The following is an 11,820-nucleotide window of genomic DNA, read 5'->3' as shown; positions in this document are numbered from 1 at the left end:
ACTCATGGATATTTTTTATCTTGTGGAAACAGTAGTTAAGCTACACAACCTTAAAATCTGTTTTATGAAAACATCCTTTCAGTGGGACACCTTTTTCATCAGTGTATACTGTATCTATAAGCATATGTCCTTGCCATGTGTACTAGTCACCCCATTGTCCCTGTAATAGAATAAACTGTGTGAACCTAGTTCTTCCTCTGAGAGAAATTTAAGAAAGATTGAAATCTCAAGTTACTAGATCTCAGTGAGGAGGATTCCCTTTCCGCTTATTATTATGTTCTGTTCACTTACTACTAGCACGATACTTGCACTTTCCAGATGCTACCACCAGATGTCATACAGGGAATCTCTGATTAAGCCAGCTAGCAATTTATGCTTCTACGAGTATTTTCTTTTCTTAAAGATGCTTTTAAAGTGCTGTTGTTTCCTCAGGATACCCACTGACTTTCTTTCTCAGTATAATCTGGGCAGAGATCCAGTGTTTGGGTTCCTTTTTTTGCCTCTCAACAAAGTAAAAAAAGCATCAGCCCTTCTTTTTCCATTAGATTCTGTCTCTCTCTCTCTCCCCTCTCCCTCCCACTAAAATGTAACTCCAAAATGGTATGTGTAAGATTCAAGAATTTCAAGATTTAAAAAAGGATATTTACTGAGTAAATAAGTAATGCAAAATTCAAAGTATACCGGGGAGCAGATTTTTAGTTGTTTGGCAGCTGAGCAAAGAGAACATGAAAGGTAATAGAATCACATCTGTTCTCCTTAACTTCCAAGCTACTTATGATGATGGTAAACAGAAGGAGGAAATTATCTTGAGACTTTCTCTGACACTCGAGGTAACAGTACAAGCTACTTTAATCATTAGAAACATAATATGTTCCTTTTCTGTTTCAAATTACCTCATTTTTTCATTTTTTTCTCTTAGCCCCCACCCCCGACCCCTGTTACCACTGCAGAATGAATATTTTTCCATGGGATTCAGTGATCCCTCCACTATGTATGTGACACATCGCCTGCCTCGAAAAAAAGCCATGGAATTAGATGGACATTTTGACTTATCTATAGGTGTCTCTGCTGATCTGGCTAGGTTTTGCTTTTTCAGTTTAACCTAAAAAAAGACAACTTCCTTTCTTAAGCAGCAAAAATAAAAATAAGATGCAAATTAGCCCCTTTGTCCTCTTTCCCCTTGGCCTGCCAGGTCATCTGAAAAATGGCCCCGGTTTGTGCTGAGATTATGCACCCTGCACTCAAAGAGTGACACAGTCCAAGAATCCAGATGTTTCCCTTTGTGACACTTCTGTCATACTACACAACCGGAAGTGAATGTAGGCAAAGTCTTTGGAAAGTACATTCTAAGGCATTAAGGACCAATAATATAGGAATGACTTTAGATGACAATTGGATGCACACAGATACGAGACATTAAAATATTCTGACGTTTTGCAAACATATTGGCTGAAATCCTGTTGCAGTTAGTGTTACTTTTAGACACAAGTTGCCATAAGTGAAGACATCTCTGTAGACATTATCTGTTGCACACCAAGTCACATGACACAGTATGCAACAGATAACGTATATGGATATTTATTGACTTAACAGCAGTTCAAGTCTAAATGTTACACCATTTGTGTAACTGCACAACAGGAATTTAGCCATTATCTAACTCCCACTATACTGTATCTTCAGTCCCTCCGGGAAAATGTATAATACTAGCAAATACTTGAGTTGTATTTTCTGTTACACTCTTCTCCTCTTTCCCTAATTAGTACTCTCATTAAATGAAATTAAAAAGATCACGGGGGCTAAAGTTCTCAAAATCCCTCAGGCAGCATGACCAAAAACATATAGAATTATATTATGTAGTCCAAAAATGCACTTTTCCCAATTTGTTAGAAGTAAACAGGATTTTGTACTACAGATCATGCTGCCTCTGGGATTCTGGGACTTGTAGTACAACCCTCCCAGTAATACCTTTGTGTCATCTAGAATAGTACCTTTTCCAAGATCTGGGCAAAGCTTACTTTCAAAAAGATTTTAAACCACAGGTTATAGGAGAGACTGCATTGAAGCCTGTGGGATCTGTTGGACTCCAGTTACAGACCTATGCAACAGTGCGGTGCGGTCTTTTTCGACCTTCAAATTAATGGAATGACACAAGGCCATCTTCAGATGACCATGTAAATGAAACACACAATGAACTAACTGCTTTTCTTTATCCTTGTGCCGTGCATTGAATTTTTTTCCTACATTCCAGATATATCGCAGCAAAATAAACAAAGGAAAATGGCGGGGAATTTTTCAGCTGGGAAAAGCTGTACTCAGTTTATTTAAAAAACAGAAAGCAAACAAACAAAAACCCCTTTTCTATCCTCAGATAGCCTGATAGGTATAAAATACGCATATCCCTTCTGTTTCTCTAAAACGGTTGCCCTCATTAATACTGCCTCCTAGTTGCCAATGAATGTGAGTTTTCTGTATTTATCCTATCTGGTGTTTATTCCACCTATGCGGTTCCTGTCAGTTATTCTCTACTTTATTTATTTTCCTCTGCTGCTCTGTGATTTCAAATGCTTTCCAATCCTCCCCAGGTTTGTGGTGTTTGCATGTTTTTAAAAACTTGCCCCTTATCTGCAATCTCATACAGCCTCTGTTCATGAAACAGGCGCACTGCAGATGTATGGCATTAGGTGATGTTGAAGTAAACAGTTTTTATGGTGACTGTTGACTTTTCATTATGTTGCCTTCGCTGTTGGAACCTGCTAGCCTCAAGGAATGTACTGCTTCCAGTCTCCTGTTTTCTGCCATGTTCTGAATATTAATGCATTTAAGCTGCAGTCAGCTTCTTAAATTTACCACAGTTACTAATTTCAATTTGGGCTTAAATATCCTTTTTATATCTCTTCACAATACTTCAGCCTTCTACATGTGTCATTTTTTTAAATTACCTTGTATGGTCCAGTCATCTATACAAAGGAAGGATGTAATTCCAAACTATTTTTTCCATATTCTAATAAATACAGGTAATTGTTCAGAAGTGAAGGATCTACCTAAGAACAGATACTTTGCATTTGGATAGAACAGCCCTGTAGGACTGAGTAGGGAGCCTTGTTTTCCTGACACTACCAAGACTGGCCCCAGACATTTTGCTGACTGGGGTAAAGACAAGATGGTTTCCCCTCTGGAAGCCAGCTCAGATGGCCGCTTATTTGATCCCTGGCCACAAGAGAGGAATAACTGCTGTATCTAAGAACTGAAGGCTAACTTTGACAGTTCAGGGCAGGTTACAACACACATAGAAATCTGTCTCCCAAAATGCTGCCACTTCTGTACTCCTCCCCCGCATCTGCACTAGAGGTGCCTAATGGGAAGGGTGTCTCTGGTCACCACCAATGTGAATGGATCAATTTAAGTGCAGATTTCAGGAACCAGGTGGTCCATCTGGCTCTTTCCTCTGTGTCATACAACTAGTTCTTCGAACTTCTGAAGCACCAAGTAGGCTGGATGAAGGCACAGGAAGTGTGGACTAGTGTGCAGATCTCTGCGATGCACTTCCCCACAGGATGTGTGCCTGCATTAGAAGGGCAAGCAGGAAAACAGGTCTGTGGAAGCAGTCCACCAGGGCCCACCCAAGCCATTTTGCTGTTTGAGAGAAAGGGTAAGATGGTACCTCCTCCTGCTTCCTGATACAGAAGTTAGAAGAGCTGGTGATAGAACCTTTCTTTGAAACTGGTGGTTAGAAAAACCCTTCCTACCAAATCAAAGACTGGGTTAGGATTTGAGGACTGTCTGGGTGGCAGATGCAGCTCTGTTCTTGACTCAGAGGGACTTTGGGAACCAGGGAATTTGACTGTATTCCTGTTCCAGTTTGCTTTGTACTACAGAGGACAATTGCTCAAAAGGAATGGCCTTGAGCCTGCTGAAAGAGATGCTATGGAACCACAGTACTTTAAAGGGGAAAATGGTTTTCACTGCTGCTTTTTGAAGCAGGGAAATACATATTGCCTCAAGGCTCATGCTGCCTATGTGCAATTATTTCTGGGCTGAAGACACAGTATTTGAAGAGTATTATGTGGGCTGTCTTATAATGTGCCTGAGGCCACGAGAAATAATTCCTCCTCACCCAACTGCTTGGAAAGCTATATAGCTGTTGTCTTTTCAAACTCCCACCTTTCTTTTTTCCTAAGAATATTCAATTTCATTTCAGATGAACTTGGAAGTGAAAACTGCAAAAGGTAAGGAGATTTACAGAATTGTTTTGTGTTATTTCATATGTAATAGACTCCCATCTCAGTTGCTGAGGGCTTATGGTGTTTTTTTAATAGCTAAGAGGCACATTGACTCCAGAATAGCACCTGAATGTGCCTAGTCTCCTCTGATCTGGGGAGAAAAGCAGGGTGAGGCCTGGTTATATTTGAATGGGGGGGGGGGGGCACCAGGAAATACCAGGTGCTGTATTGACTGGAACCACAGCTGAATAATAGAACACCTGTTTTGATGAGAAGGTCCCTGATTCTCAGCATCTCCAGGTAGGGCTGGGAAATAATCAGGTTTGAAACCCTGGAGAGATGTTACCCATCAAATTTGGCAATGCTGAGCTAGATAGACCAGCGGTCTGACTCCTGTGTTCTTTACTATGACTACAAATTGTCTGGTTCTTGAGGGTGAGATAGATGCGTTACACAGATATTTCCCATCTAATTGGATCCAATTTCCAACCAATTTACTGACTAATTGATGCCATCACGATATCAAATAAATTGATTTCATTCATTTTCTAAAAGCATGACCCACTTTCCACCACCAAAGGCATCTCAACGCTACTTGCAGACCTTCATTCCTGCCTTCTTTGTTTAGTTCCATTATTACTGGAAATGAACTTTGGAGAAGTTATTTTTTCTTTTGTATTACGACACTCAGAATCAAATCCACCAGCTATAGGACTTCTAGGTGCCGTCATTGAAAATCTAATCCCATTCCACAATTGAATCCTCCAAAATCCAAGTCCTCAAGTCTAATATCAGTCTCTTGATACAGTGGTTCCCCACCTTGGGTAACTCAGGTGTTCTCGGACGGTGACTCCTAGAAAACCTTGCCAGCACAGTTGGTAGTGAAGGCTTCTGGGATGTGCTGTCCAAGAACACCTGGATTACCCAAGGCTGGGAACCATGGTCTTAATATAAAGTCAGTTCTTCCAGCCAGCATGTTCACTGGCAGGTAAAGATGCAAATAAATGAGGTAATATACAGCTAATTATAAAAATGGAATTGAAAATCTCTGCCTGAATGCAAACAATTTAAAACTACATGGTTCAAAATATATTTCTGTTTGCTTCTTTAGTCCCATCTTTGAAGAGGACACACCCTCTGTTATGGAAATAGAGATGGAAGAACTTGATAAATGGATGAACAGCTTAAAACGAAATGGTTGGTATTTACCCTATTCTATTCTCAGACCTTTTTCATTTCTTATATCTCTGTCCCCTTCCCCACCTCTTTGCCTTGGCTGAGAGTTCTAAGACATATTTTAGTTCATATTCTGAAATGCTAAAATAGTCAGAGAAGCAAATGGCAGGAAAAGAATTACTCTAGCTATGGGAAGATTCATATTTTTAAACAGCAAAAGTGTTCATTTAGATTCTATGGTTTTATTTTGACAATGTGTTTGTGATATTTTAAATCTCTCTCTTGAGACTGGCATGTGTTCTGACAGAAAGCAGGCACAGAGGTTGGTATTAATTTGTAATATGCTTCCTCATTGTTGACTCATGGCTCTTAGTGTCTTCTCTTCAGCACTGCCTCCAGGATCATCTTTCCGATGTGTTGCTATGACCACATTGCTCCTTTCCTGCCAATGTTTTTTTACCCTTCACTATCTGGAATAAAACACATTGTTTCTTTTTTAAACAGATGACAAGTTGGGATTATTGTCCAAACTAGAAGAGAACTGAACATGTCCAAATTACTTTTATTGCTGTGCTTCCCGGCTCCTCATTCTCATCGTCATCCATGTTTACCTCAACTACTGTGTGTTAAATCAAATTATTCTGCTCCCAGAATGTGGTTTCAGCTTATTTGTCCAAGAAAGTCACAAAATGTTTGGCATTTGGGAAAGAGAAAACATAAGTGTTGGAAAGATTGTAAAAGCTACAGTACGTAGGCAAAGAATCCCCTGACCAGCATAGCCCGTAGCCATTCTTACTGAGGAGCTCTGGAAAGTAATGTCTCCAAGCCTTCGTGTATAGAAGAAATGTGGAGAATGCACAGTTTTTTTGGATGTTGTTCAACCACGTCCCATCAGCCCTTGTCATTATAATCAGTATTGAAGGTGATCAAAATTAGAGTTCAGCAACACATGGCAGGCTACAAGTTTTTTTAACCCTGGTATGGAATATTGTCTTGGAACATGAGAAACATGAGTTTAATTCCAACATCAGAAGTGAGGTGTTAATTCATCAGGTATCCTTGGAAAGTCACTTTCTCACCTTTCCCCAGTAAAGCATATTCTATGGGCATCTGTTGGGAAGAATTAAGTAATATTTAGTGGAAGATTCTAAAAACCATGTATAGCCGGAACCTAGCTCAGATTACAGTGCTGCCTCGCTTAACAATTGTCCCGCATTACGATGAAATCGCTGTACGACGATCTTTTTGAGATCGCAAAACCATGGTCTAAATGGGGGAATTTCGCTTTGCAATGATCGGTTCCCTGCTTCGGGAATCAATTCTTCGCAAAACAATGATTTTTCAACAGCTGATCGGCGGTTTCAAAATGGCCGCTGGGTAAATAAAATAGCTCCCCGCTGTGTTTAGGGAAAGATTCCTTGCTATACAGGCAGTGAAAATGGCCGCCGTATGGAGGATCTTCACTGGACTGTGAGTTTTAAGCCCACTGGAACCCATTGAAAGGTTTTCAATGTGTTTCAATGGGCTTTTTATTTTCGCTTTACGATGTTTTCACTTAACGGCAATTTTCCTGGAACTGATTATCGATGTTAAGCGAGGCACCACTGTATATATAAAAGACATGCTGAGAAAGGGGAAGCCTGCACATGGTGCCACACGTGTTATGTGTGACTATGCAGATATCAGGCTACTCTTACAAGAAAGCAGCTCCACCCATTGGTGTTTTCAATATTCAGGCTGCTTTTTGCTATGTAACGGGATGTTGGCAAGTCTTTGGGTCCGAGTCCCAAGCCCGAGTATGACTCTTTGGTACCAAGTCCCGAGTCCCAAACCCCAAGTCTGAATCACCTATTAAAGTGTCAAGTCATGAGCTGAGTCTGAGTCCTTGGAAAAAAAATCAAGTCAAGTCACTGGTGTGACTTAAGTCTGACTTGACAGCAAGTCCCATGACTCAAGTCCCCATCCCTGCTATGTAAAACTTGAAATCTTTTTTCTTCTCGGCACAACATTATGTAGCAATATCATGCCATTTCCTGGATTTTTGAACTGCGAGCTCAGAAGCCCAATATCCCACAGTTATAAACCAGAGGTATTTTTAAGAACTGAATTCCACTGAAGAACTGAATTAACTAAGTCCAATCTCTTGGCACAGAGGCAAGAACCTTTCCTCGCCAGCCTGAACTGCTCCCTGTACCCTAAGACATGTATGGTAGTGTGGAAAATACCCAACTCCTCAGGAGAATTATGTTCAGAAAAAATAAAACGTTCAGGGCCTTTCCATGAATCTTCCATGGTGTCTTGTTCAGTAATAGGAACTCAGTCCTGCTTTTCAACCAGTGGCAAACCTTTTGAATTCCTTCCCCAGAAAGAACCATCTTTAGCTTACTTTTTAGTGCTAATATCCTCTGCCCCACATAGTAGGTTGCCTGTGCAATCTTTTATCTGTTGCACTAAGCTTCACCTCCAGGTATGTGGCAAAATACACAGACAGTCTTTCTATGTGGGGTCAGGCATTGACCTTCCCAGTGGTTTTCAAAGCTGGGTGTGCATGACCGACTTGACAATACTTGATGGGTGCTACCTGGCAACAGCATGAAAAGGATAACAACACCCAAACTCACCAGCTGGTAATCCAGCAGAATAACAGATGTGACAATAAATGATTGTATGCTGGGCCGTTTATTATTATCCATTTTATTTTTAGCTGGTGACAAAAGCAAAGTGCTAGAGATGGGCACTGTTTATATCTATAGAGAATGCACTGAAATAAATAAAGGAAAGGTTACTATGACTTCTAACATATTCACAGGGGGTTTAAAAAGGGCTGATGGCTGCAGACATAATATTAAAAATAAAATATGTCCATGTCCTGCAGGAGTCCACTGTGTGGTCATTGCTATTCGAATTGAGCAGACATTCTTAAAATTCCCAGGGCTAATACTTTCACCGTCTCCAATCTTTTTTTAGCAGAATGTGAATATTTGCCTCCTGTGAAAGAAGAAAAAGACTGCACTGCCAACCTAAGGTACTTGTAATTCCCCAGTTATACTTCTGAAAGGGGATCTCAACCTCAATAGGCCCTTCGGACCCGTGACCTCTCCTTCTCTGTCATGGAAGTCGACTCTGAAATCTGCTTTGCTTCTTTTATGTTGAAGAACATTGCTTTGTTGCCTACAATACAGAATCGGAGAGGTGTTGTAAATGGCTTGGACAACAGCTTCTGTGTGCCACAAACAGTATGGCCATTGGCCAATGGCAGAGGTTATGGGAATTCTGGCTCAGAACATCTGGAGGGCAACAAGTTCCCTATCACCAGGATAGATTTATTAATCAATTATTATCAGAATACAGAGAAGTGAGAGTTTATTAATTGTTTTGGTGAGACTGATAATGGAATTCACCATCACAAATGCAAGGTCTTCTCAAGGGCGACTGGTCCTCAGGACTAATTGTATTTCTGCCCAGCTCACTGGGTCTGTGCATCCTGGGTGACTATTGTAGGAAATGAATGAAATGAAACTATGGAGTAGGCTGCATATAATTTGAAGACACAAATCCCTTTGTCTTAAACCAGAAATAGGGAACTTCTGGCCCACCATATGTTCTGGTCTACATAATCTATTATCCCACCCAACATAGGTAAGGACCTATAGAAACTGTAGCCACACTTTAAATTAACAAGAAAATGGTGATTCTTTATGATCACAGTTATGATGAAGTCCAAAAAAGGCAAATGTTCTTAAATATGCTCTTAAATGCTCTTAAATATATAACCTTTGTTTTTGATCACATCTTGAGTTCATCTAAGAATAGAACCATGGACCTCCCTTTAGTCCCCTCCTAATTATTCCCTGGTGAATGTTGTCCTTGAGCTATATGCCTCTCACAAGCCACAAAAGTCCTTAGGGGGATTGAAGATGTCACTGTGTTCTGGGGAAAAGAGTAGGGCTTGAATTTACCCTCCTACTTCAGTCTCAGTGGTCCAAAAAGTCAGTGCAAAATGTAGACTCCTCACTCTCCAGCTCTGTAGGCCAAAGAGCAAACTAGGTGGATGGGAGGCAGTGGGAGGTGGAAAGAGGAAGTGTAAGTGTAACCACTAGGTGGCTCTGCTTTATTATGAATGATAACAGGGCAGGCCAATGTCTCTTCTTTATCACGAAGAACGGACCAGGTCTATGTTTTGATATGATGCAAGGTACAAAGAGATGCTCATGAAAATGAGCACACCTAAAAGACTGCTAATGTGAGATGAAAGAACAAAGGTGTCTCAGTAAAGTCTTCTAGGAGGCAATGGTTCTGCCATTTTTGTAGTGTACAGTAATTTCAAAGAATTTCAGTATAAGCAGATAGCACCTTCTTAGGTGCAGTTGGATCAGAAAAGCTGATTGGTTGCTTCTAGTCTATGGAATTCCCTCTCATGTGAGGCTGGATTGGTGAAAACCTTCCTTTTAAATCTGACTTTTGAATTTGGAATGCCCTTGCAGGATTGAAATTTTGAGTAAGGGAAGCGGCATATCTTTTATTATCATGAGTTTTACATTTGTTTTAACCAGCAATGTTTTAACATTGTTTAATTGTATTTTGCTATTAATATTAATATCTTAATTTACCGTGATTTAAAACATATGTACCTTTAAGCTGTTTTTTTTTTACCACTTTGAGTTCCTTTACTATGATAGAAGTGGAATATTTTAAAAGTAATTAAAATAAATAGTAAATAGTACTCATTTGAGACAGACAATGATTTGCTAAACAGTCATTTCTGAAGCAAACTGTTCAAGTCTGCTATAACTAGTTCAGCGGCAGGGATTAAATTGGGTTATATTTCAAATTTCTGGGATCTACTTTGGATTTTGTTTCTAGAAGACCAAGTCTCATAGGCTGGAGCAAGGCACAAACTAGTAGATCAAGGTGGCAAAGCTAGACCCCAAATGGTGATTTGGGGTACTGAGCCTTCTTAAAATGATGCTCCATTAGCTATACACTGGTAAAACTTGCCAATAAAAAGCTGCACTTATATTTACTACAACTTAGGATTTTTAGTACATTCTTATACTCCCCATTGGAACTGCACAAAAATCTAGTGAAGGCCAATCATATCATATTGGATATGAGCTTGGAAAAATTAGGTTTTTTTGAACAAAATATCCAGGATCCTCCAAGTTTTCATGCTTGCGGTGGTGGGAGTCTTGGGAGTCACCATCCAAAAACATAATTTCTAAAGCTCTGGCAGCGGCTGAAAGATAAAAGACAGCTCAATCCCAGGCAGACAACTTTCAAAAATTGCTGTTTTAAGGAATGACAAGTAGTGTGTTCCATATAAGCACCTGAGGATACTGAGGCTCAGAAATATATATATTGTTGTGATTTTCCACCCACTTTTCTTTGTTTCAGCATCATGATTTAGGGGGAAGGGAAGCCCTTTTTTGTCCGTGTGGTATAACTGCCAGCCAAAACTCTTTGCCATCCACTTTCAGCAAATCCAAAACTATATTCTGTCTGGCCACCCTCTATCCCCAGTATGGAATAGTTGTGCCGCCTAGGTTCATGATGGACTCTTGAGAGCATCCTATAAAAAGCTATGCTAGCTCCTGAGATTATGTAAATGTGGGGCCAAAATGCACAAAGAGGTCCTGGTGAGAGAAAATCACTGTATCAGGTTGCTGACACTAGACATTATAGACAGTCAGACAGACTGGGTTAAGGGAAGAATGTAGGAAAGGAAGGAAGTTAAGGTGTGATCAGACAGCTGCAAAGGCACATGACAGATTGCACTGGAAAGAGTTGCTTTAACAGGAGTGATCTCCCTGAAAGCGACCCTTCTGTCTGCTGGGGAACTGCTCCAGCCTGGTCCCCAAATGCAGAAACCCTAAAACTAGACCCAAAACGTCCAGCTTGGGCATGGGTCGAGCGTGGGCTGCAGCATCGTGTGATCACTGGGAGATAGATTGTACCAGGCTACTCCATGGGTGGTCGGAACTGTGATCTATTTTCCAGTGTGATCACATCCTAATAAGAGTAAAGACTGAAGAAGGAAGCTCTCCAGTCTTTACTCAACTTTAATTTGTTAGCAAAACCAGACGGGGCTTTGTGGAAAAACAGATAAAAAGCAATAACAGTTTTTATAGTTTTAATGTGTGTGAATGTAGAAGACTGCCAGTTCAATTTTGCTTTTATCACAGAATTTCCAGCATTTGAGGGAAACAAGTAACTTTTTCATTCTGTGCAATAGAAGAGTCTGCACAATACAATGTTTTGTTATATTCTTACACCGGTGGAAGTTAGTCAAATGCAGATACATATCATCACTTTCTCATTCAATGTCCATAAAATGGCACTGTTTATGGCCTCGACTATATACTGCAGGCCAAGAGTGAACCACAAAAGAGACAATATGGTTAGGCAGGTTCTCAGAAAATACTAC

The 11,820-nt window shown here is 40.3% G+C and overlaps 1 protein-coding gene across 4 annotated transcripts in view; it reads left to right on the top strand.

Moving 5' to 3' along the window:
- The window catches only part of TMEM154 (transmembrane protein 154), a 39,560-nt gene that overhangs the window by 22,118 nt on the left and 5,622 nt on the right, over positions 1-11,820 (top strand). For 3 of the 4 annotated variants that reach the window (XM_020781344.3, XM_020781341.3, XM_020781345.3), the window contains 3 exons: positions 4,199-4,226; positions 5,332-5,417; positions 8,364-8,421. In XM_020781344.3, coding sequence (XP_020637003.2) covers positions 4,199-4,226; positions 5,332-5,417; positions 8,364-8,421 — 172 coding nt within the window. The remainder of the gene's footprint in view (positions 1-4,198; positions 4,227-5,331; positions 5,418-8,363; positions 8,422-11,820) is intronic. The other variant, XM_078394781.1, reaches the window with a different exon arrangement.

This window comes from Pogona vitticeps, chromosome 5 (assembly GCF_051106095.1).
Source record: "Pogona vitticeps strain Pit_001003342236 chromosome 5, PviZW2.1, whole genome shotgun sequence".
In the NCBI taxonomy this organism is placed as follows: Eukaryota; Metazoa; Chordata; class Lepidosauria; order Squamata; family Agamidae; genus Pogona; species Pogona vitticeps.
The sequence above is the reverse complement of the archived record's forward strand: the minus strand, read 5'-3'. Positions and strand labels throughout refer to the sequence as shown.